General features: G+C 38.1%; 1 protein-coding gene across 2 annotated transcripts in view; it reads right to left on the bottom strand.

Moving 5' to 3' along the window:
- Nucleotides 1-1,068: 1,068 nt before the first annotated feature.
- Nucleotides 1,069-27,381, bottom strand: part of LOC136885298 (zinc finger protein 501-like) — a 29,735-nt gene continuing 3,422 nt past the window's right edge. For both annotated transcript variants that reach the window (XM_068230231.1, XM_068230232.1), the window contains exons 2-6: nucleotides 24,030-24,111; nucleotides 18,063-18,188; nucleotides 15,699-15,821; nucleotides 10,961-11,025; nucleotides 1,069-2,784 (exon numbers count right to left, since the gene is read on the bottom strand). In XM_068230231.1, coding sequence (XP_068086332.1) covers nucleotides 1,893-2,784; nucleotides 10,961-11,025; nucleotides 15,699-15,821; nucleotides 18,063-18,188; nucleotides 24,030-24,098 — 1,275 coding nt within the window. In that variant the 5' untranslated portion in view covers nucleotides 24,099-24,111 and the 3' untranslated portion in view covers nucleotides 1,069-1,892. The remainder of the gene's footprint in view (nucleotides 2,785-10,960; nucleotides 11,026-15,698; nucleotides 15,822-18,062; nucleotides 18,189-24,029; nucleotides 24,112-27,381) is intronic.

Here is a 27,381-nt window from a genome sequence, read left to right as displayed (position 1 = left end):
AATTCAGACAAAATAAGTGCTTATTATTCCAGTAATATTTTAATGTAAGTGAAGAATTATTGTAAACATCACAGTTTCCTTATCAATTCAAGCAACTTTATGATCACTGGTAAAATGGTCTATCAATTTTCAGTAAATAATAGACAGTAGTAAATGTATTTTGGTAACACCCAGAATTAGCCTCTTGAAGTAAGCAGAGGTGCCAACATCTGAACTGGGTTGTCAGTAATTACCCATTAGTACTGTGATAAAACAAAGTTTGAAGCTTATTTCACACCTAGCAGCTGCTTTTCGGTGTAGGTCTTCTTGAAGCATCGTTCCCACCCTGTGATGATATTTTCGTCTTTTGGACTATAAGCATTCTAGTGTAGTTGCACTTAATGTAGACCTAAATTCAGTTTGATTTTCCCTAACAAACTGAAATCTCCTGTAAGAAATCTACTGTGAGGTACACTTAATACAATTGTGCAAATACAGCATTACTAAAATTTTTATAGTGAAGAAGAGCAGAGTAGAAATCCTTAATTTATAATGAATACTACTACTAAAGTATTTTCTTTCCTCCCCTGAAGGGTGAGGAGGGCATCTTAAGACAGTAATACAGTGTCTCAGACCAGGAGATTTGTTACGGTGAAGGTGAGGGAGTTGGTGGCTGTGGTCTATACTAGGAACTGTCCTGGCATTCTGTAGTGCAGAATGGAAAACCGCAGAAAACCATTCTCAGGACAGCCATCGGTTGGAGGCCAGCCCTAAGACGTCTCCTGAATGCAGAGGCATACAGCGATGGTAGAACCGTGGCCACCCCTCCTCTGCTTGGTTGGCAGGTCGGACTTCAGAGCTGTGGTAGATTGTGGGCTGAGACCCAATCTGCATCCGATGCACTAAGAATTTCATAATGCTCACAGGTAGCAAAAGGAACAATCTAATAAGTTTAGTTGCAAAAAAAAAATTACCGGGCGAGTTGGCCGTGTGTGTAGAGGCGCACGGCTGTGAGCCTGCATCCGGGAGATAGTAGGTTCGAATCCCACTATCGGCAGCCCTGAAAGGTTTTCCGTGGTTTCCCATTTTGAAAATCACGAGCATTGAAGAGGAAGGTTGAGCAGTTCTTGTTTTTCCAGGATAGTGTTACTTTTTGTAATGATTTCCCCTTTGACCGTAATGCTGTAATCAAGAAGCAAAATCCGAGAATATTACGGACAATCCATAATAGTTGGCACCTCTGAGTAAGGTTACATTGTTTCCGAGAGTCCTCAAGAATATGTCCTCTCCTTATTTCATTTGTTTGGTTTTGCATGAAGAAACTGGTGCAGGTCTATTGAGTAAATTGCAAATGGTTTTGCATATCCAACCCTGCACAGTATGTGCTAAATCCTAAATGAATATATATTGTTAATACAGCAAACGGAAAAATATCCTGTCCTAAAATTTACTGTATCTACATGATGTAATGTGGAAACATCATGCTCAGCAGATAACATTCTGAGTGACAAATCTCTTTCAATGTCTGCAGATGACTTAGTGAAGTACTTTGTATGTGGAATTAGACATTCACAAGATTTTACAAACTTTAAATAAAGTGTAGCTGCTTATTAAAAATAAAGGTTTTGCTATTACATATTAAATCCCAGCTCTAGCAAGAACGAAACACACAACCTGATGCGTGGCTTGGAACATAATTATGATTAATTAAAATATACAGAACTATTTTTTATTCTAAGAAAAAACTTTCTGCTATATTTTTAATTTCAGGAGGAAATAAGAAGTGATGTGGAACATATATGAAATTATTTATTTAGAAAGTCCCACATTTCTACTTTTCTCCCACAGTAAACTCTCATGGCCACCTTTTTACATCTCTCGATTCCCCTCTGCACGAAATATGAAAATGAAAGTTAGTGCGGATCGTTCAATATATGCCAAGTACGAGCCGACTTTTGATCAAACGCCATTCCACAAGCTCCACAGACGTGCTTTTTCTCTCCATTATGGACTTGTCTATGACGGTTGAGATTAGAAGTGCTGATAAATTTTTTCTTACAAGTATCACATTCAAACGGTTTGCCTGTAGTATGCATTACAATATGCCTACTCAATATTATAAGAGTCGTAAAGACTTTCCCGCAATAACTGCAGGTATACGGTTTCTCACCACGGTGAGTGGACATATGTTGATTTAAGGTACCTCTTTGAGCAAACGCCTTTTCACAAATATTGCATATATGAGGTCTGTCACCACTATGGCTTACCATATGACGATCGTAACTATCTTTCAGGAAGAAGATTTTAGGACAAATAGTACAAGTATATTGGCGTTCTCCAGTGTGTAAAGACATGTGGCGTGTTAAATGAGACCGTCTACGAAAGCTCCTTTCACACTCATTACATTTGAATGGCTTTTCCCCTGTATGGATTAGCATATGCTGATTTAAATGCGGTAGTCTAGAAAATGCCTGTCCACATGACGTACAAGAGTGCGGCTTCTCACCTGTATGAATTAATATGTGTTTGTCAAGGGCAGAATTCTTGATGAAATCTTTACCACAAAATTTACATTGAAGAAGTTTCTGCTTTTCATGCGTGTATATATGTCTGTTCAAGGCAGACTGACATGTAAATGATTTTCCGCACTGTTGACACTCGAGTAAAATGCCTCTCTTATAGGTCCGTGGTTTATTGTTTCCATCTTTCACACAGTCCAATGAATCCACTTTTTTAGAATCTTCCCAGGTTTTGTCAGTCGAAGGAACATCAACCTCCGTACTGCACAACAATGATGAGTTCTCCCTGGAAGGGTTATAAAGAATGACTACCGCAAATTACCATGCTTCCAAATTTAAAATATAGATAACTTTAAACAAACCTTCCTCAGAAGAAGGCAGATCAATTTCAGTGATGCAAAATGATGAGGAATTCACACTGGAAGGATGACAAGGAACTACCACAGCACATCACAATGTGCTCAAATGCTAAAAGAAAAATGTTTGTTTACGCGACAATAAACGTGTTGTTTTTATAAGCTATCCAACATAAAAAAAACTAACCCCAGGCGCAACAGCCCTGAAAGACCACTACTCAGTCCAAAGGCCTGCAGATTACGAGGTGTTGTGTGGTCAGCACAACGGATCCCCTTGGCCGATATCCTTGGCTTTCTTGACTGGGGCCGCCATCTCATCGTTAGATAGCTCCTCAATGGTAATCATGTAGGCTGAGTGGACCTCGACCCAGCCCTCAGATGCAGGTAAAAATCCGTGACCTGGTCGGGAAATGAACTCGGGGCCTCTGGGTAAGAGGCAGTCACGCTACCCCTACACCGCGGGGCTGGATAAATTATCCAACATCAACGTAGCAAATTAACAGTTAACTGTGCATGAATTTCTGTTTTAAAATAACTTCTCAACACTCAAATATGCAGCATTGAACACAGGATGGAATCCACTTCTACCACCAGAATAAACATTCCAACAGATACTCTCAAAGGAATTAACACATTTAGGTTCCACGTCTATAGCTTTAATTCTCTCCCTGGTCTCTTTCCCAATATATTGGAGTCAGCAATTTATATTGGTTCAAGCTTGTTTTATGTCTGTTTCCCCTTACTAATGCTGAAATTGTGTGGAGAGTTGTATTCAGTATTGCATGTTTCCATGCTGATTAGTAGTGTGGTGTGTAGTATGCAGATTACGATGAAAATACACCCAATCCCCAAGGAAAAGGAATGAACTATATGCAGTTAAACATATTTACCTGGCCAGAAATGGAACTCAGGGTTCTCTCAACTGAAGCCCAATTCTCTGACCATTCAGCAAAGGAGAAAGATCGTGTCTTTAATTTGAATAATTTTCAAGAGAAAGGCAATTGCCCTCTGTTGTTAATTGCAATGTCACTGCTACTGGTAGAGGCTCGTAGACAAGCTAATGACGTGCCGAGTCCACATCTGGCTAAAACACTCATCATATATGAATAAAAGGAGCCCATCACCTGCATTCTTCTTTTGACACAGACCTACACAACTTCTTTCCCTTTACTGGCTGTCTGAGACCATGCACAAGCACACAACACTGGCTACATTGTGTGCAATATTTCAGGTTGTATTTCCTACTAAATGCATACATTTACAGAGCAAAGAATAAACTGTTCTGCTGTTAAGGCAACTTTTACTTTTGGCTTTCTAAAGATACTGCCTTGTTTTCTAAGCCATGATTACAGAATATCAGTATAAACATTTGACATTAGTGGTATCCTTCCAGCTCAATGGTGGTTTATCCTAGAAAAAATGTCATTCATGGTTCATTACATGTATTATGTGGAATAGCCCATAAGTAGAGCTGCATCATTACCTTCCACACAATAGGTACAAAGGAGAATGTATTTGATTGCTGTACATTCTCCTAAGACAGCATAATATGGTAAATAGTCCAACAAAAGCCAAGAAAATATTATTATTTCCATTTGGTTGATATAACCAATGATGAAATGCTTGTAATTTATATAGAAAAGTAAATGACTCTAAGCAAGCAAGTGGCAAGACCTTACTCAGAACTTATTTGCATTGATTTAGTGATAAACCTGCCCCAGATTCAAAAATGGGATTCCAGGCATGGCAGGTATTTTCGGATATCAATAAGGAATGAAAAAAGAGAACAAATGTTCAAGGTACATCAATCTTTTTGACCAATGTATGATCAAATTGGTCAAAAAGTTGAAAACTGTTTTAAATTCGCTAAATATCTTTGGTGTAAATGAATTAGAAATTACATTAAGTCCTTTAGGAGAATAAACAGAATTATGCAGAATCAAGTAATTTCAGAAAGTCTGCAAGAGCATGTGCCAGAGTACTGGCAGAGCAAGAAAGGGGGGGCCAATAACACAGTGGGATGTAGAACCCAGCAATTCAATTGTACCTGTGAAACCGATGGAGTGGGAGTCGGCTGCTGATTAAGCAACTATTTATACTCAGATAGGTTTGCATCCGTCGTGATAGTCTGCATCCATCAGTGCCAAGTTTATGTACTCGATGTTGATTAAGTACACTGCCACCCGAAAGGAGATTATCTTCAATGCAGAATTTAACTGTAAAATGCTTATTGTTATGAGATATTTCACTCTGATCCTTATCACAATATGAATATGTTGAATCTTGTGCAGGAACAGTTAAATTTACATACGAGATGTATTCAGTGATTCATAAATTAGTTAATCAACTTAGGGAAACGGGGTAATTTTGAGCTAAGAAGTGAAGACTATGAGCACAGTGGTCACAGAAGAATTTCTTGATCACAACAAACCATCTAGAAATTCTGTGGAATCGAAAATCTCCTCCAGCCCTCTGTGAAAAACCATGAAGTTTCATCAATTTAAACTCAGATACCAGAAAGGACAATCACTGAATTCATGGAAAAACATGATTAGTTTATCGAGACAGAAAGTGTTCTTCTTTATCATTAGTATGTTCTAGTTCTGAACATATCATCACCTTATATCCAGTGAAGGCTATTTTCAGAGGAGAAATGGAAGATATAACCAAAAAGACTGTAAATTCAAAGTTTATTTAGCTGTAGAAGTGAAAGTACTTTCATGTTTTTAGAATCAAGATGGCAGACCACTGTGTTGATGATTCCAAAATCGAGCACTTCCTTTTGGAAGATCTTAGTGACAGTATTAATGGTGACATAGCTTATTGTGTTGAGTCCAAAGAGGAAATTATTCCTGAAAGTAGTCAAAAGACAGCGAAGTACAAGGTGCCTCGGAAGTAAGAGAAAATTCTGATAAAGGAAATGATGTTCGAGTCAGTGCAGGTGATGTTATTAATGGCAGTATATCAATATTTTAAAAACGCAGTCAAGTGGTAACAGTGAACTGGACTAACATAGTACTACAAGAAAATAATTATCCAAGTCAAGATGTGCCATTTGTTTTTAATCACCCTGGGCCTATGAACTTGTCTCCCTATAATGCAGCTCCCATTGTATGAAAAGAACTCTAAATCCGTTTTGTTAAAATATCATGGTTTACTTAGCATTCAAACTGAAAATTAGAGAACTGTGTGGGAATATGTAAGAACATACTTCTGTGTTTCAGAACACCATGTTTCAGGGATAAATTATCTCTCAAAATTATTTTCTTAGAGCAAAATATTTCAGCAATTTCCTTTGTTCAAAATAATTTGTAATTATATTTTACTATAGTTAGAAATTGTGAAAACATTTTTTGTTATTTCTGTAATCTTCATGTAGATCAGTCTTTCAGCTTTATATTTGTGAATAATATGGATTAACTAGGTTTAATATGTTATTACAGGTATGGTGTTATTTTCATGGTGTATACTGAGGAAAATAACTATAGCATTTGACAGATAAATTTGCAGCAGTGTTAGAGTTAAACAACAAAATGTTACATCCTGACAACCTCAAGAGGCAATGAGTGTTTCTTGCCGTACATATTTTCCGTGAGAACGCTAAAACTGTACTCACAAATGAATCTCACACTTGTGTTCAAATAAAATGCCAAGGCATATTTTTGTTTTATGTCACACCTGCACAAACAGAGCTTATGGCAATCACAGAATAAGGAAGAGCTAGGAGTGGCAAAGAAGCGGTCGTGTTCATAATTAAGGGACCACCTCAGCATGTGCCGGGTGTGAAGTGGGAAAACCATGGAAAATGATCTTGAGGGCTGCCAAGAGAGGGATTTGAATCATACAATCTTCCAAATGCAAGTTGACACCTATGTGAGCCAAATCCATAGATGTGTTGTTTACCTTACACTGGAAATACACTCATACTTCCCACAGAACTTGGGATTCCGGGCTTAATGGCCTTGGCCAACAGCATAGCTGGACTGGATACACTGCATGCACAAACAACTCATTTTCTGTTCACCTGCTATTATAATAAATAATTTGACATGCTTCCCTTGACTAGAAATAACATGAAGTTCAAAAAATAATCACAAGAATTCAGTCACACAAAGAGCTGTGAATCATCCATCGGATGCTTGCTCTTAGTTGATTTATTCTGCTTGGAATATGAAGTAGTTTGCATGAAAGAAAGAGATCATAATATGGCAGAACCTGATTGTTAACACCCTTGCTCCTATAGAGAAGTTTGGCTGTTTAGCGCTCATTTAGTGTAGCATGCTCCAATATACTCGTGTTTTTGGAGACCAGAGGAGTTCTACCTAGAAGTTTCTTTTTCTTCCATAGATGACTCTGGTGTCTTTTTTCGACACTGTCTGTGATGTTGGATCGAGGAGAAATTCAGTATGTATCTTCATGTTAAAAAAAAGTCAGCATTATTTGGCTTAGTTGGCGGTAGGAAGGGTTCCTTTACTTGTTTACAAGCCAATTTTTGCGCTTTTCAAGCTGATTGAAATTTCAAGTGACAGTAGTTGTTTAGTAGACAAACCTTCAAATGAGTAAATTTTGTAGTAATAAGAGTGATTGCAGAAGAAAATATATGTGATAATTTGTACAATAAAGACAGGTGATGATGTGATAGCTTGAGACAGTGAAAGTGATTATGTACACAGTTAAGGTGCTGGAAGGGTAAATAGTGATCTGGAAAGGAACAATGACTGGGTTTCCTTTCTATCATTCATCGGCTCCAATATTTGATGTAAGGTACATACAGCTGTAAATAAAAATATTGAGGTAAACGATGTTATGTCTTTTGTCATTATTTTTTTCAATGATTATTTCTTTAATATACACTAATGTAGAACTCAACAGTCAAGTAGGCAGTTTGTTAAAAATAGCTGGTCTCCAGCACTGAAAAGCTGCTAAAGCAGCTGGCAGTGAAAGTGTTAAGTGGTGGAAGTCAAACAATTAAACAGCGATTAGTCTGTGATGTCGGTTGAATGAGAAGTTCAATGTAAAAAAAAAAAAGAAAGTCAGCATTATTTGGCTTAGTTGGTGGTAGGAGGGGTTCTACAGGTCCGGATTTCAAATCATCCAAACAAAAACCATATCCTTGGTGATGAGCAGAGCTGTCAAGCAGAACAGCATGACATTAAAACAGTCGTACCAAGTGAATTGGCAATGTAGTTAGTGTTGTTCAGCAGTAAGCTTGCAATCAGGAGACATTGTGTCAGCAGACCTGCAGATAGCTTTGCTTGGTTTTGCCATTTTCACACCAGGCAAATGTTCAGGCTGTACCTTAACTGTTACCAAAAGACCGGTCATATTCGGCTCAACATAAAGCAAAAACAACAAAAACCAACCTTACATTTTAAATATTTTGGCAACTCCAGAAATTAATATTTTTTTCACTCATCTGCAAACTTTTACAAGTCTGTTTCACAGTGTCTATGGGAAGCTAAGTTGTCATTGTGTAAATCCTCCCTGCTTCTCTCCCTAACCTGTTGATTAGAAGTGATTGGTTGAAGAAATTCACAAATAATTGTTGAGATGATGTCTATTGGGATATCCTACCGCGTACAAAGCACAAGAATGAACAGCTTTCTCCCTATATTCTCTGTACACCATTAACCTGTTGGCTTCTTCAACTATTACAAAGTAACTGACAAGGAAGTTGCAATGCAATCAATGCACTATAAAGGAAACTAATATAAGAACATCATAGCCTCATAAGTAAGCAGCTGAATAGAGCAAACAAATGTTGATATTTATAATTTTCAAACTACGATAGCAAGTAAGCTACCTGCACTAGAGATCTGGAAAAAACCTCACATTCCAATTTACTCTTAGTTTTATTTTGTTAATGTCAATACGCATTGTTCTATTTGAAAAAAAGTAACTTTCTAAAATAATACACTTTCTTACACTTCATTTCTGTGGAAAAAAAATCAACATAACAACAGCACCTTCTATTTCAGAAATATTTGGGGTTCAAGTTTTAGGTGATTCACACTGTACAAACAATATGCTATAGATTCTTTTCTAAACACAAAGAATTCAAATTTTCAAAATTGTTAGGAACTTACCACTAAAATTTTAATGAAAGATAAGGATTAAAATATATTCTTTATGGCAGAACATCTAAGAAATTCTAGAGCATGCTGTTGATGTAAGTCATTAAACAAGTTTACAAAAAGATTCATGAAAATATTCCAATAACTGAATCGGTCATGTAAAAAGGCACTACGGTAAGTCAGTTATTGACAAGAAAGTGACATCTGATTAAGATCACTTTATGCATGTAGACACATCTGGTCATGTTACAAGAAATGTAGTCTGCCCTTTCTGTAATGGTAAAAGCAGTAGCTGAATTCAATACTCAGTATCAACTCATTGGCATACTTTGCTGCCTGCCAAGCGTGTGCAGTGACCATTCGTACACACACTTCTGTCAAGTGGTCTACTCAGAAGTAAGCTTTCTGCAATTAGTTAAAGCTTTCTGTCCATTGATGGCATAACATGCAGTATACCGTCTGAAAGCTGAGAATCATAGATTGCATCACACAGCAGGCAACTGCTCTCCAAGAAGGGTCATTACCCGCTTGGTGTTTAGCAGAAATGGTCGGTCCTAGTAAACATTGGATTAAAAGGAATAAAATTGAATGTATATTATGGGACAGTCAGAGTGAATTGGGAAGTGGTATACTTTTAGAAAATTAGAAAATTAAACAATTTTATTTACTAGCAGTGAAAATTATAGCAGCATAACAAACAATTTCACGTGTATATGATGACACGTTTGAAAGTGACGATGATAATAAAGTCCATCTTGCCTACAAAAAGACATCAAACAAGGGTATGATTAAAATTCAGTATGTTGCGGATTACATGTATAAGTTGTAGTAGCATAAAACTGTATCTTATGCATGAAAAAAATTATATAAATGTGCATGCTCAGTACATTAAAATTAGTATGTCAATGGGTTAAAGGGAACTAAGACACCAACTTTTGTTACCTTCTATATGTCCATTGGACGGTTTTGCATTGAAAAACTAGTAATGTGCAGGGACCAGAATTTCATGATATATTTTTTAAATTATCACACACATTGCTAATATGTATAGAAATGTTATTCCTTGTTATTTTGTAAGTTTTAGGTCAAATTTAAAGTTTTGTGTCATTACTGTATCTTTATCAGGTATTTCCTTCATCAACAAGATACATTTAGGACATCTTTCCCCTATTTTGCACAGTGATTTTCAGATCAATTCATTTCAATATATGATCAGCTTTGAATTCAATGATGTCAAGAGGTTCAAACTATACTTGGGGCATTGAGAAAGTGTCTTTGTACACCTCATAATGCTTTCTTGGAAAATCCACATTCCTGAAGTGACAAGATGCTGGAAATAATCTGGGTGACTGAGAAAGTGAAAAGCAACAGGTAGGTCTTAGCAATGAATTAGGTATAGTGTAAGTATTTATAAACTAGAATTTCAGTGGGGTTGTTGAAATACGCAATGGCAGATGTATCCTAATGTATTATTAAGAGAGAGAGATAATCATATAGGCTGAGTGGACCTCACAGTGGCCCTCATATACAAGTAAAACATCCTGGCAAGGAATCAAACCCAGGACCTCTGGGTGAGAGGCAGGCATGCTAACCTTAAGCATGGAGCTTATTAAATCAGAAATTTCCCTATAAATTTCTTTCAATTTCAATGACAAAACCAACCAAAATAAACCATTCAAGAATAATACTGTCATGGTGAATAACACTTGCACAGGAGAGCATAAAATCTTCACATTTACCATGAAAATTCTTTCCTGCATTGAGAAAATTTAGAACAAGATTACTTCCTTTTTATGAATGACCGATTCAATTTACTAGTTAGCAGCAAAAATTCAGTTCATTGTGTTTTAAACACCACTGGGATTTCTAAAATTATGTACAATATTTCATGAATGGAAAAGAATACATGTTAAAACAATGCCAAATTCTTTTTAAGTAGCATTTTTTTATGGCTGCAGTATAAAAATTCAAATTAACTAAATTGAAGCCAATACGTAAAACTGTTGTTAATTCATTTAATCTAAATACTTACTCATTGGAATGTGATACAGCATCATCATCATCATCATCATCATCTTCATGTTCTTGGTGTTCATCCTAGATGAAATCAATAAGAATTTAAATAACTTTACAAACTGTTTACTACTTGCAGTGATTATAAGTATAAATACACCACTTGCCATTAAACTTGAAACACCAAGCAGTACACACCTGATGGAGGAATGCATAGAGGACGATGGGATAATGAAATTATTAGTTATTCAGGCAAGTGGTACAGTATATGAGCCAATGACGACACTGATAAGTGGCAAATATTTCAAATGAAGTTAAGGAAGGGTTCACCTATTCAATACAAGTTCTATATCAAATTTATAAATATTATGTTTTAATTATCATCATGAGGTACTAGTTTCGACCTACTACAGAGGTCATTCTCAGCTATTGACAAAAATAAAATAGATGAATTGGCAAGATCTAGAGCGGATATAGGTGATGATTCTGAAAGGGAACCTGAAAATGAGTAAATAAACAATACTAATATAGTTGGTCCATTATTGGACATCATAAATTTTCCAGCTAACTCATTCCTAGTTGCCAGTGTTTTGCCCAGTTTGCTAAGTTGGGCTCATCACTTGGTAAATAGCACACCTACCACGACGCATGTCTAGTGCATACCATGGAGGGCACTGTGTAGTCTACTTGGAGCCATCAGCAGTGCCAATCCACTGTGAGAGACGTCGTCTCATTTTCAAAAATTGATGCCTGCCTGGCCATCAGATGATATAGATGCTGATTCCCACAGGGAACCTGAAATATTTTTCCCAAGTGAGTAAGTTTATAATACCAATAGCTCGTAGTTGGCAATTATTGGACATTATAAATTTTCCAGCGAATTCATTCCTAGTTGCCAGCGTTTTGCCCCAGTGTGCTAAGTTGGGCTCATCAGCTGGTAAACAGCTCACCTACCAAGACGTATGCCTAGTGCATACCGTGGAGGCCACTGCGTAGGCTCCTTGGAGCCACTAGCAGTTCCAATGAACTATGGGAGACTTTGTCTCATTTTCAAAAATTGATGCTTACCTGGCCATCAGATGATATATATGTTGATTCCCATAGAGAACATGAAATATTTGTCCTGAATGAGTAAATTTATAATACCAAAATTCAGCTTCCTTATGGGAAGCAACATCTCTATCATCTGATGGCCAGGCAGGTAACAATTTTTGAAAATGAGACAAAGTCTTTCACAGTGCATTGGCACTGCTGGTGGCTCCAAGTAGCATATTCAGTGGCCTCCACGGTATGCACTAGCCATGCGTCTTGGTAGGTATGCTATTTACCAACTGATGAGCCCAGACTGGGGTAAATGCTGGCAACCGGGAATGAGTTAGCTGGAAAATTTATAATGTCCAATAATGGACCAACTATATTGGTATTAAGATCTACAGTAGTGAAAAACATTAAAATATAAATAAAGAAAACAGCTAAAACTATGGTGATAGAAAGTTTATGCTTAATACGAGGACGGTTTTAAAAGTTCTCGGAATCACCACTAGATGTCAGTGCTAGAGCAACGAGGTTCCCGCGCAATAATCACACATCCTTTGTGAGTGAACACGTGGCGTGTCAGTGCTCTAGCTGCAGGAGTGTGGTAGTGACGACTCTTTGTTGTTGTTCCCGCCTAGTGATTTGTGACAATGGAAAAACTGATATTTGAGGAGTGATTAAATACTTTGTAAAGAAAGGTATGAAAGCAAAGGAAATTCATGCCGACTTTCAGAGCACACTGGGGGACTCTGCTCCTTCATTTTCAACTGTTGCCAAGTGGACCAGCGAGTTTAAATTTGGTCTGGAGAGCTTGGATGATGATCCGTGTAGTGGACGGCCAAAAAGTGTTACGACCCCAGAATTTATCGCAAAAGTGCATAAAATGGTCATGGAGGATCATGGACTGAAAGTGCGGGAGATTGCTGAAGCTGTAGGGATGTCTTCTGAACGGGTATATTATATTTTAACCGAAGAATTGGGTATGAAAAAATTATCTGACATTGGACATTAAACGCACCAGATTGGAAATGTCCAAACAAAGTCTGGCCCGTTTTCAGTGCAACCAACAAGATTTTCTGCGCCAGTTTGTGACTACAGATGAAACTTGGGTCCACTACTATACCCCAGAGAAAAAACAGCAGTCAAAGCAGTGGAAACATGCTGATTCACCACCACCAAAGAAAGCAAAGGCAGTGCGTTCGGCCGGAATGGTCATGGCCTCAGTTTTCTGGGATGCAAAAGGTATTCTGCTGATAGATTATCTTCCTACTGGTCAAACAATTACAGGGCAATACTATGCAAACCTCCTAGAGCAACTACAGAAAAAGATACGTGAAACAAGGCCTGGTTTGGAAAGAAAAAAGGTCATCTTTCATCAGGAATACACTCTGCCGCACACAAGTGTTATTGCCATGTCAAAACTTCATGAACTGGGGTACGAACTGATGCCACATCCACCTTATTCACCTGATTTGGCACCATTGGACTTTCATCTATTCCCCAAGCTGAAAATTTTCCTCGGTGGACGGAGTTTTTCTACAAGGGAAAAACTGACAGCCGAATTGGAGAGGTATTTTGCAGGCCTGGAGGAATCTCACTTTCGAGATGGGATCAAGGCATTGGAGCATCGCTGGACCAAATGCATTAGTCTACAGGGAGACTATGTTTAAAAATAAAAGCAGTTCCACCGAGGTACGATAGTTAATTCTAGTACATTCCGAGAACTTTTCAAACCACCTACGTATCCTCATAACTTAAATGATGTATAATCTCCACAAGATTATTTTATTAACTTTCCCTCACTTGTCGCACAGAGGATGTCTGGGATGCCATGGGAAGGTGTTTGCTGTCATACCAACAGTTTCCAGCCACAACTCTTTGAGAACTGATGCAACACATGCTTCAAGCACAGAGGAAAGTTCATCAATTCAAAGACTTTCTGATTCAATACCATCACAAATATGAGAATGTATCCAAATTCCAGGTGGTCACACTTATGATTAAAATTCACCATTACCTTGGATGGATTGTTTCCAAAATGGATAAAACTTCAATTACTTAACACATGCTACTTTTTACTTGAAAATATTAATTTGGAAAATTAATTTACTGTAGTAAAGCAGTCTAATAAAGTTCAAGAAGTAACATAATGATCATTTTCAAATATTACAGTTAGGTTTTCTTTACCATTAATGAATTATGACTTAACTCACATTATGCCCCAAGATTTATTTATGTTAAAAAAGTATACAGGTATGGGCTCTGATATATTGTTATATCCACCTAACTGCTCATGAACGAGCTGAGTGAAGCTGGCAGGGAAAATACATTTGAAGAAAAAAAAGAAATAACCTATGTGGGATTGAGAGCCAAACACAGAATACACAACTGGAACATTTTAGTAATTAGGCTGTAAAATCTCCCAGGATGGTAGTATTCTAAATGAAACCAAATCAAGGCACAACAAAGGTAATGCTAAACCTTCATATCAGTCTGTTCTCAGACCAACTTTGCTGTATGAGAGTGAAAGCTGGAATACAGATAACGTACAGAATGGATGGTAAACTGTTTTAATTTGAGCCATCTAAGAGCAACGACTTGAACATATTCTGTAGCATTACTCAAGTTAGAGTATGCTGATGATAATGCAGGTGTAGCTCAGTCTGAAGATGAAATAGTTTTAATCTTGAATGACTGTTCTGCAGTATATAAAAAGATTGGGCTGTGACTGAATGCCAGTAAGACATAGATTCTCTACCAACCAGCCCCTGGAGAAAGACAGACAAATCAATGTCTCCACTGATGAAGTGAACCTTCAAGCCCTAAACATCTTTCCTTACTTTGGCAGCATCCTCTTATCAAGTGTGAATATAGGTTAGGAATTCCAATTTCGAAGCAACCGTGCTTGAGCATCCTTTGCCAAACTAAGTTCTTCAGAATTTGACAAACATTTCAATGTTGGAACACAGATCTTTGTGTGCAATTCAGTTATAGTTCCCAGCCTACTATTCGGATCTGAATCCTGCACATGCTACAGATGACATATTAACATGCTCAATCAATATCACCAGGGATATTTAAAGAGAATTCTGCATGCAACCTGACAAGATAGATGCACAAATGCCTGTTCCTTGAACAGGCACAGACCACCAGTATAGAAGCTAGCTACAATGGATAGGGCATGTAATACGTATGCTTAATAATTACATTATCATGAAAGTGTTTTATTCTGAGTTAAAAGCAGGTAGACACTGTTTATGAGGATGCAATTAAGATGAAACATGAAGACGTGTCACACTGACATTAGCAACTGGGAGACCTCAGCCATCAACCGTTCATCCAGGAGATCATTAGTTCACAGTAAATGAATAGCTAATGATAAGGGGCAACAGAGAATAGTAAGAGAGCAAAACAGAAGAACAGGGGATGCTCTACCTGGGACTATCTGTCATCACTGCAGCAAATTGTGCGCTTCTGGTACTGGGCTGTACAGTCACATACTAACTCAAAGATAAAAACAAGTTCTGTTTGGAAGATCAATCTACTTGTTACGAGTGTTTACTGTTATATTGTAAGTTAGAAGTAACAGATATTAAAGCAGCGAGAATGACTGTTACTACAAAGAGCAGGGAACAATGAAAAGAGATGTAAATTTACTTGTATACAAGTTATAAAGTATTTTAAACCACTGCTGAGAAAGATATAAGAAAATTGAAACTTACACTTTCAGCACTCTGGTGCTCTTCAGATGGTGACTCTTCTCTTTCTAACTTTGGTTTAACTAGGACTTGCTGCATTTCAACAGCTCCTATATCATTATTAGTATCAGAAGTCAATGGAGTCCCCTAGGGAAAAATAGAGACAAGAAGCATAAAATTCCTGATGTGTATTCAGCGAACACAGTACAATGAGCTAGGTCTGCTACGGGTTCTATTCACTCAGAACAGGTTCCTGATATTCACGACTGTCTGCAATATTTATTTTTATGATTTATTTATTTATTTATTCATTGTACATCTAGATGGGCACAACGGACACCATCAAGGATGTTGTGTTGTTTGAAATTTGCCACAATCACATAGAACTGTCTTGGTCAGAAAATGCCAATTATATCATTTGTCCTTTGTTCTTGCAAATTCAGCTTGCAGACTTTCAGATTGGCCTGTTTTCTGCTTGGCCAGGAGGTAGAGATTCCTTTGGTTCCATCAATTCAGACAAATTCCTAGTTCTCTCTTTCCACATGGCAACTCGTGCTTTAGCAACTGTTCCTTGTAATGGTTGAGTAGTTGTTACGAAGCTTTCTCGATTTTAATCTTCTTTCAACCGGTTGATTTCTGTAGAGTGGGTGCAAGGTCACAGTAGATGATTTATTTTTATGATAATAATAATAATAATAATAATAATAATAATAATAATAATAATAATAATAATAATCATAATAATCATAATAATAATAATAATAATAATAATAATAATAATAATAATAATAATAATAATAACTTTACTGGTTTCACATTCCACTAACTACTTTTACAGACTTTGAAGACAATGAGGTGTTATAACTTTGTCCTGCAAGAGTTCTCTCATGTACCCAAAAATTTACAGAGAGGAGGCTGGAGTGTTCGAATGCTTTCAAGTACTACTGGACTAAGCCAGGATCGAAACCACTAACTTGGGCTCAAAAATCCAGCTTAGGGGCCGATGACCTAGATGTTAGGCCCCTTTAAACAAGCATCAATAAAAAATCCAGCATTTGATAGTCTGGAGACACTGAACGTACAGATTATCTTCTTCTCCTTCTTCTTTTTTCTTTACAGCCGCTAGGACCCTGGGCAACTTTTTCTCCTCCCAGAACTTTTAACTTATCAATTTAACTCTTTCCCACAAGTGAACTCGAATCACACGCTGTCTCCTGTGGGTTGCACAGTAAAGCATACTTAACTTCCAAACCAACTTCCTCTGTCTGCTAAACATATAACTTCTTGGAACCTCCAAATTCCCTACACTTCCTAAATACAACTGACATGCATGGAATGCTAAAATAAAGTGATTTTTATACATTTTCTTAGATAGAACAGACAACTGACTGAATGTGAACACATTGTAGCAATATGGATGCAAATAACCAGTTGAGTGAAGAGGATATTTGTTACACATTAGATTAATATGTTGACAAATGCAATGGTAGTGAATTTGAAGTTGTAGGTATGATGATAAAAATGGTGTGGGAAGCAGCTGGGACAGAAGGTGAACCTAAGGGAAATTTCGATATGGTATATTGCACAGGATAGGAAATGCTCATTCAGGTACTGTCCCCTGTTAAAATATTAGGCCTACTTGGACAAAAAATAACTATCAGTTTTAATACTCCAGTTAATTCTGTTTCGGAGTATGGGCCTCTATGTAATTACATAATTTTCCAAGTAATGTCAATTTATCTTCCAATCCCATTCAGTGAACAATAGTTTATAATTCATATTACTGAGAGGCAGTATGATTTGCTATCTAAATATCTTCATCCAACAGATCCTGAAATTGAAATAAATTGGGGATCCGGGGTGAAGTCCTGAGTTCTTTGCATTTTCAAGGAAATAAGAGCCCCATCATGTCGAGCAATTCAGACTGACTTAAGGAACACGCAATTTAACATTAACTTGCACCATGTTGGATGCTTCCTGATTATCATTCTGAACTTGGGGGTTGCTGCGTATAATTAGATTATCTCATTGTATCAGTTTAGAAGAAGTATTTTCCCTTGTCGCAAAATTTCAACCGATATCTTAAGTGGTTTTTACAAAATAAATTATATAGTGAAGGTACTCCACAACTATACTTGACAAGCAAATGATTACTCTAGGTTTTGCCTGACAGTGAGTCAAAGACAGTCTGAAAGAAAGGGTTAAAGAACGATACCCAGAAGCTTCACAAGAGAAAAGTTGATCAACAAGTATATGGTCACCATTTTTGCAGCAACGAAATGCTTAGATAGAAAGCTTCAGGTCTATGGTGTGAGGTGCACTCTTTAATATAAAAGTATTTGTCTTAAAAATTAAACTAATTCTGAAAAACTAGTAGTTATAATTTACCTGAACTAAGTCGTCCCCCTTCACAACTTCTGAAGATTCATCCTCATCATCTGCCTTAAGGAATACATTTTGAGGCTCATCTTTGATCTTCACCACTTCATCAGTGGGAAACTGTAGATCAGACTCCTATGGAAGCAATGTCATAGTACAATGCAGACTTAAAATATGTCCAGAGAAAAACAGATGGCTATAACAGAGGCAAAATATAAAAGAGAAAAACAACTTGCATGCCTGAACTAATTGAGACCACTTGGTAAGTATTATTACAAAAGGTGGTTTGGGATACACATGGTGTTTCAAAATTATAGGTACAGTCATCAGGGATGTGAAGAGGACAGTGAATCATGAATTTGACCATATTTGCTCCTCAGTGGTCCATACTGACTATGCTTATAGAATACTTACTTACTCACTCACTTACTGGTTGGCACTACACTGTTTCGTGCTATATGATTTTTCACGAGAGTTTAATCCTGATGTAAACAAATAGGCGGAGCACCTTGGGTTTGCACGTGGACACAGACGTAGTTGATTGGAGAAGCAACCGTCGCACTCACTGGACTGTATGCGAGCTCGAAGAAAATTAATACGTGGCATTAATTTAATTTTATCTTAGTTTATTACATTTAGATAGTCTGAAAGAGTACGTAATCAAATTAAAATATGGTTGTCATATATACCGGTGTGTATCTATAATTTTTTTAAATAAAACAGTGATTAAATAACGAGATATGAAGGCAGAAGGCGTGGTGTAATGCAGGAAGTCTTCTCATAGCGAGGGAAAGTCCCAAGCTGTACAGCGTGGAGATAAGGTGTTGCATCTTGCAGCAGCTGTCAGTGTCAGTATTCACAGTGAGAGAAATGGAGCAAGAGGTGCTCTAGCCTACGATAGCTTTCTTTAATATTCAGAAATGAATAAATAAATAACGTAGGCCCTAATCTTCAGCAGTAGATCTCCCTTTAGACCCCTCTGTTTAGTTTCGCACAGCTCAAAAACTGTTCCTCGTCTATTTTAGGTAATATGCGCAGCACTGTATGTCCGAACACGAGACGTTGACGGGGCGGAGGTCGATACTACATGTTCAGCGAATCACAACTCTTTCTTTGGCTGAGGCGTGGACATGCCTTGTTTACATCAGGATTAAACTCTCGTGAAAAATCATATACAGTCCATGTAGGTCCTTGGCCTTCTTAATCACCTGCCTCCATACATCTTGGTATCAGCTTTCCTTCTCCAGTATTTAACTCCCATCTTTTTACGGTCATCTCAAACATCATCAATCCATCTTTTTCCGGGCCTTCCTCTCCTCCTCCTTCCTTCAAGTTTTCCTATAAAGACCTTTTTGACAGTACAGGTTTCTTCAATTCTCTGGATGTGACCATCCCACCTAATTCTTCCTTGCTTGATTTTAACTACAATATCTGGCTGGCCAAACAAAACAGACTTTTGTATGAGAAATCCTGTGCTGTTACTGCCTTCTTCTCCACCACTGTACATCAGGATATGTTGTCCAGATACTATCATCCCCTGCCCATTCCATCTTAGTTCCTGCAATGCTCCTATCTTCACTCCATACTTATCCAATTCATTCCTTAATCCCTTCAACTTACCAGATCACTTCAATGTCCTCAAATTCCAAGTTCCTAAGACAATACCAATTTCCCTTCTCTTTAGCCGTTTTTCTCACTGAAGCATCACAAAGTTATCTGATTTTACTTTAGTCGAGCTTAAGGAATCCGTAACAATTTTCTTTTTACGAGGTAAAGGATGCCCAACCTTCAACCTGGAGGACCAGGGTATCACTCTTAGTCTGTCTGGATCCTCACTTCAGACCTGTCCAGCTTGGGTGGCCCTACCAGGAGCATATGCTCCTGCTGGCATAGCTCTAAAGATCATTTGAAACCACAGGCCTCCAAAACACCAAGCAAAATGTATTCTGCCTTCGTCAAGGTGGTGATACCTTAGGGAGCAAGTTTATAGAATACCACAGGTAATAGTCAGATCCGCCCTATCAATATGTTATCAAATAATTGTATAAGTTACAAATTTGATTAGACTATTACCCATGGTATTCCATAAAGGACACTGAAACAAGGAGAAAAGTTTGAATGGGTATAGGTCCGTAAACCAACCATTCCTGAGATATTTGCAACTGTTACAATATTTATGTTGAATGTTCCAGATCTCATGTTTCACATTAGATATCAACAGCAACTCTACCGGTAGTGCCTTCTGATGCAGTTGTCATGACACCTCACACATTGGCACATCCATTCATGAAACAGATGCTGGCCATTTATTTGTTAGAATACAAGCAAGGTGCCATGATGACTGTTTCAAATGCAAAACAAGTTACATCCAATGTAGAGTCTGGTACCTGGAACATAAAGCATGAACAACACTTTAATGTATATAAAACATTATGATGTATATCTCAGAAACTGTTGTTTTTTTGGACTATGTTTATTGGGCTTTTCTTCTCTTGTTTCATTGCCCTGTACCTGTAATTTTGAAACAACTTATATAAGAACTATTTTGTGACACCACTGCCAGCTGAACTGATGGAGCAGCCACTCTTATTAGTTTTTATTGGAGTTGATTAATCTCATTATGCTGTTCTATATTCACACCAATAATATATAATAAACATGAAAAGAAATTATTCTGGATAAGCTGGAACCAAAATAATTTCCTTTAGAGGTTATTATAATGATATTAGGTTATATGTCGCATACAAGAGGTGCCAGAACATCATAAATATGCCTATAAAATTGGTGCTGGAAATTAACCATAAATGTGCATATTTCTTGTCAGAATGAATAATGAAAGTCTTAGAAAAACCACTGTGATAGATAGTGTCTCAGTGCAAAAAAACAGGAACTGCTGCTAAGCATTCGTTCACAAAATGCTCCAATAACAGGACACCAGTGAAGGTGCTGTCTATCTGTGCTTGGACATATCAGGTGAATGGCATGCCAGGAAAACCCATTAACCTAATGCGAGATGAATAGGAGGTTGAATATCTCTCTTTACACTGTAAACACACTCATCCATAACTGTCTGCGGCTGTGGTACATTTGTAAGTCTTGTATACACTACCTTCTTCTGCACCACAATACCAATATGTAAGGAGGAGAAAAATGTGAGGTGAATGTTGTCTGCTTTCAAGCATCCACAAATACGCACATCCATCATACAGATAACTCTTGTTTGTATGCAGAGGATACTCCACAGGTGTGTATTCACAGCAATAAGGCAAAAAACCATACTGTGGAACCATGTTCCCCTCTTTTACCAAGAGATGGAACAGTAAAAGAGGATCTATGTTTTCCCATTTCAGGATATTCCACTGAAAAGCCCAGATGCCAGTCATAGGAACTTATGCATATTCAGACTCGTGAAACAATGGCTGAAAGATCGCCATCCATACAACTTCACTGGCCTTTAGAAAGCCTGTTGTGAGGAATGAGATAGGATTCGTATTCATATACACTTATGTCCATAAGTTACGGGATCTTCAAGATCCATGAGAAGACAAACATGACAGGACAGCATGAGACTGATTAGTATGCCTTAAATAGTCTCTGCAGGCAGACAGTAAGTGAGTTATAGGGAAGCAGGATGTCACAGAGAACACATGTGGATGACATTACGCATGATCAGATCAATAGCAGATCAAATGCCAGCCACAGTCAGCGCCAGGTGGGCCAAGGGATGAATGTTGTCCGTAGTCTCATTTCATGGCTGTGGAGAAGATTCCATGAGGGAGGAATTCAACGGCAGTATGGGCACGGTCAACTATGTGCTACAACAAAGCATCAGTGCTGTCATGTAGCCTTAAGTGCCCAAAGACATTGAAGCAGCATAGCACCTGTACTGGCTACAGACCTTGCAGCAGCCTCTGGGTCACACATCTATCAGACTGCATTCTGTCAGCTTTGAGAGGGTGTTCTGTATGCTTCGTGACTTGCTAGTTTCATTCCCGTCACGGTTCATCAAATGTAGTGTTTTGCTCATTGTGAACAGACCCAGAAACAGTGGGGTAGTTTAGCCTGGAGAGTGACTCTTGCCGTCTGTTCACCTGGCACACCCCTGAAACATATTACAAACCTCCCAATATTGTGGAAAGGGACCGATATGGCAGGCCAGTGTTCTCATCTAGGGTGGTGTCATGTTTGGAGCATGTATCCCACTGCACGTTTTCTAGGGGGACTCTGATGGGTTGGCTGTCTATAGGGATGACATCCTGGAACAGTATGTGTGGCTTTATTGTGCATATGGACCTAGATTACATCTGATAGATGACAATGATGACCCAAACAGGGCTGGCCTGGTGGACAAGTACCTGCAACATGAGGACATCACACGTCTAGAATGGCCAGCTTGCTCCCTGGACTTAAAACCAATTAAAGATGCATGCAATGCTCTAGACTGAAGGATTGCAACCCTAACACTACTGTTTACTTCCAAAGGACCCTTGTCTAGCAATGGGATTCATTGCCTTAACACATGCTGGTCGGTCTGATCCTGAATATGGCGAGTTGTTGTGCATCCTGCATTGCCATGCGAGGTCATCACACCCTGTACTGATCTTCTGTATGCCATCAGCAAAGGACCACCAAACATGCATACATGGTCAGTGCCACCCACTGTCCATGTCTGGTCATCCTGTATAACTGTGTCAGGAATCAAACTGTTGGCAGGGGACCTTTTATTGCACACATTTTCACACCATGCTCCATGCTTTTCTGTGGATCTCGACGATTCCTTAACTTGCAGGGTGATTCTACGGACAGAAGCCAATGCGTAAATGTTGTTATTGGTATGCAAATGGTATTATACATTACTATATATATATATATATTCTCATGGGGCAATGATTAACGACTGACAGATAAAATGAAAAGATGTAGGTGAGTGTTGGTGATATGAAAGATGACAGGGAAGAATGGAGTACCTGGAGAAATATATATATATTGCATATGAAATACAGTAAAGCCTCAGATTGCAAGCACAATTTGTTGTGTTAACATGCTTGTGATCCAAGTAAGTTGTGTATCAAAGCAAATTTTCCCATACAAAATGACTGAAATGCACATAATATGTCACAACCTAAAAACTGATATAAAATGATTAATACAAAATATAAAGTAGAAAGACATACAGCTGAAATGAGGTTCTTGAAGAGTATACAGGGAAAGACAACAAAAAATACAAAATGAGGATAGACTATAAGAAGAGTGGGCATTTGTAAACTTCAAGAAGAGAGGTAAGGGTTATTCTGCCAGAAGGCAGGTCCGAACCTCCACAGAGGTGTTCCTGAGCTGGAGTTTACGTGCAGTAGGGTGGCCAGTTCCTTTCCGCTCCTCCATTCCCTTACCCCCCACCAACAGTGCGTGGCAACCCATCCAACTCCTGACCACACCCAATGTTGCTTAACTTTGGAGATCTCATGGGATCCGGTGTTTCAACACGGCTACGGCCGTTGGCATCAAGAAGAGACTGACACAGCAAAGCTGAAAAGGTCGTGTACATGATGAGAATGCTAGGGGAGAGAATTCCAAAGAGAACATTCATGGATACAGAGAGTGCAAAGAGGCTTAGGAAATGGCCTATAATGAGATGGAGGATCTCTGTAAGGGACTGAGTTGAAACTAGAAGAGTTGATAGCAATATAGTACCAGAAGAGAGTGGTGAAAAAATTGAGCAAGGTGGAGGGCTTTGGTATACAATCTTACCCAGAGAGAATTTGGAAAAGGGAATGTAGTAGTAGTAGTAGTAGTAGTAGTAGTAGTAGTAGTAGTAGTAGTAGTAGTAGTAGCAGCAGCAGCAGCAGCAGCAGTAGTAAAGAAATTGGCCAATACAGATTTACAAGGGTGGAAAGATAGCAAAAATGTGCAGATGTGAGATCAGTATTAAGTAAACATGGTAAGTTAATATAACATCCATACTTGTACTTGACTTACAGATCCGTAGGGTTCTTCTGTATCTGTCCCCCATTCCGGCTCACATTTAATGAAGAGTGGTTCCTCCATTATTTACAAGGACCTAGAAAACAAAATTTATACATTACAATACACATGAAAATCCACAGCCTGTTTCAAGTCATTCAACTGGGTCAGGATTAGAATGAATGAAGCCCCCATCTAGCAGTGAGGACAGGAATTGTGCCAGCTGCCAAAGCCTGTCAGACTCTTGTGGGGCAATGATTAACGACTGACATATAAAATGAAAACATGTTGGCGAGTGTTGCTAATATGAAAGATGACAGGGGAAAAATGGAATACCTGGAAAAACTCTATCCCGCCTCCCCTTTGTCGAGCACAAACCTTACATGGAGTGACCGGAATTTGAACAACCAAACCCAGCAGTGAGAGGCCAGCATCCTGCCACGTGAGCCATGGAGGATCTCACATAACAGTACATATAAAATAAATAAAGGTAATCTACACCACAATACCTGACAGTCCATAGGATCAGTAGAAGGTTCAAGAAGTCATTTATAATAAGACAGAAACACTGAAAGGAACACATGATAGGATAAACACATTGTAGCTTACAAATTTCATTTAGGGTCCTGGGAATTGACCTGGGAAGAGTCTTTTTAACTTTGGCAAAAGGGAGTGAGATGTGTCGTTGCAATCCATCTAGCAACAATAACATAAGGACTCGGAAAGTTTAAGTTCTCTAGCCTCTCTCACTTCAACTCCAAGCACATAACCTATAAGAGGTGCCCCTGCAAAGCGGACAACCGAGTGGAAGGTTAGGGTACCCAACCCCAGCGGGAAACTGGGTCGGCGAGCCGATCAGTGCGGGAGGATCACCAATCCATTATTGAACCAGGTGTGGTGATTAAGCTTCACACCCTTTAAGTCAAATGATGAATGACATTACGGTTAATAAATTCTCCAGAGGTAAAATATTCCCACATTCAGTTCTCTGGGTGGGGCAGCTTTGATGTCTCAGAAACAAAGATCTATTACAAAGAAACCTCAAATATTCTAGGTCTGTACCTATAACTGTCGCTCATTGTTAGGTAATGACAGGCTAGAAGACAATGAACAAGAACTTGGAAAGATCAACTGGAGTATTGTTGATCTAAGTGAAATATGTCAGAAATGAGAAAACTGTCTCCTTTTAAAGTCTGGAAATTTGTTTTATTTCTGTGGTGAGCCAGAAGGAAAACTGAATGGAGTTGGGTTTTTAGTAAACAGGAACATCACTGACAAGATATTGGTATTAGAATGAATATTCAGCAGAATAGCTCGAAAATGTACAAAGTGCAGACTGTACAAGTTTATGCTCCCACTTCAAGCCATTCAGATGAAGAAGTTGAGACCTTTTATGACAGTCTTGAAAAAAATCTGTGAAAAAGAAAGAGATTGTCATTTCCAACTAATTATTGGTGATTTTAATGCAAAAGTCAGTCAGCATCTATAAACATGGTGACTCAGTGGTGGGACTGATGACAGGAATGACTGAGGAGAGAGACTAGTCCAATTTGCAGAATATACAAACATGCCAATAATGAACACGTTCTTCAAAAGCATTCTAACCAAAAATGGACATGGAGAAGCCCCAAGTTCAATGTTAAAAATGAGATGTAGTTTATTCTGTCAAATAGCCTGATATTGTGAAAGACGTCTCTGTTTTAAAGAAATTCATTACTGACAGTGGTCACCGACTTGTAAGAGCAAGAATTGAAATCAATGTATCAGATGGAAGAAAAAACTCAAGGAAGAGAAACATAATCAATCTCAAAAAAATTAGAAGAAAACAAAGAAGAATTCCAAAAGTTATCCAAAGAAAGTTTCAGGTACCGGTAATAAAGGAAGAAGACCTAGCAGAAATGTTAGTTGTAAGTGCACAAGAAATATGTGGCTTATATAAGAATAACGACCAACCAAATAAATTCAATGACAAAACCAAAGACCTGCTACACAGGAGAAGAGAAATGAAAACTCGAACTGATCGGGACACGATAGAATATTCTGAGTTATGTAAGAACTTAAGAAGAGAAATGAAAGTTGATATACAGAAGTTCAATGAAGAAACCTTAAAAATAAGTGTAGAGCAAGACAAGTTTAAAGGCAGCTAAACGTAAGCTGACAATTAGTAAAAATACAGATAATAGCTATTGATGGAGACAATGGTCGAATTACTGAAAAGGAGGAGATTTTTATTTTTATTAGAGGCTTTTATAGCAATTTGTATAGTAAAACAAACAAAATTTCGATAGCACCTGACCTAAAAAGTTTAACTAAAGTTCCAGATATACATCCTTCAGAAGTCAGATGTGCTATAGATAACATGAAGAAAGGAACTGTTGGCAGTAATGATGATCTCTCTGTTGATATTCTTAACTTACATGTGATGAAACAGTAAACCACTTGGCTAAAATCTTCACTTCTTGTTTGCACAATGCTTCAATCCCAGCATCATGGAATAAAGCAAAGATAGCATTGCTGCATAAAAAAAGGAAATATTAACAATATCCAAAACCTATAAGCTTGCTCTCTGTTTTGTACAAACTTTTTATGAAGATTTTGTTATACAGAATCGGCTCTACCCTCGACTCAGTCCAGCCGGTTGAAGAGCAGGATTCTGCAGCAGCTTTAGCACAATGGACCACATTCTGGCTCTGCGTGAAGTGATTAGCAGAGCAAATTAATACCAGATGCCTCTGCGCATAGCCTTTGTCGATTTTGAAAAGGCATTTGATTCAATCAGCCATTCAGCTATCTTACAAACCTTAGATAAGCAGGGCGTTGAAGTGGGTTATATCAGAGTTCTCAATAACATCTACAAGACCTCTTCAGCCTTTGTTAATGGTGGCGAAGCAACTTCAGAATTCCCTGTTGGAAGAGGTACTAAACAAGGTGATCCAATCTCTCCAAAGCTGTTCTCAGTTGTTTAGGAGATGGCAATGTCGAAGTTAAATTGGGAAGGAAAGGGTATAAGGATCAATGGCATAAGGCTTAACAACTTGAGATCTGCTGATGACATTGCATTGCTGGCAAACGGCAATGACAAACTCCAGGCATTAGTTATTGATCTTGCCATGGAATGTGAGTCAGTTGGTTCGAAGATGAACCTTTCCAAAAGAAAAGTCATGTCCAACAAGTGGGTCACAGCAGGAAATGTGAAAATCAACAACATGCTGTTAGAGAAGATCAATGAATATATCTATCTGGGCCACTTGATGAATATGAAAGGTGATATAAGACCAGACATTTTTTGATGCATTAAGCTAGGATGGCAGGCATATGGGAGAAACTCAACTGTCTTCAGATCAAATATTCCAGTAAATCTGAAGAA

This window comes from Anabrus simplex, chromosome 14, assembly GCF_040414725.1.
Source record: "Anabrus simplex isolate iqAnaSimp1 chromosome 14, ASM4041472v1, whole genome shotgun sequence".
NCBI classification, from domain to species: Eukaryota; Metazoa; Arthropoda; class Insecta; order Orthoptera; family Tettigoniidae; genus Anabrus; species Anabrus simplex.
The sequence above is the reverse complement of the archived record's forward strand: the minus strand, read 5'-3'. Positions and strand labels throughout refer to the sequence as shown.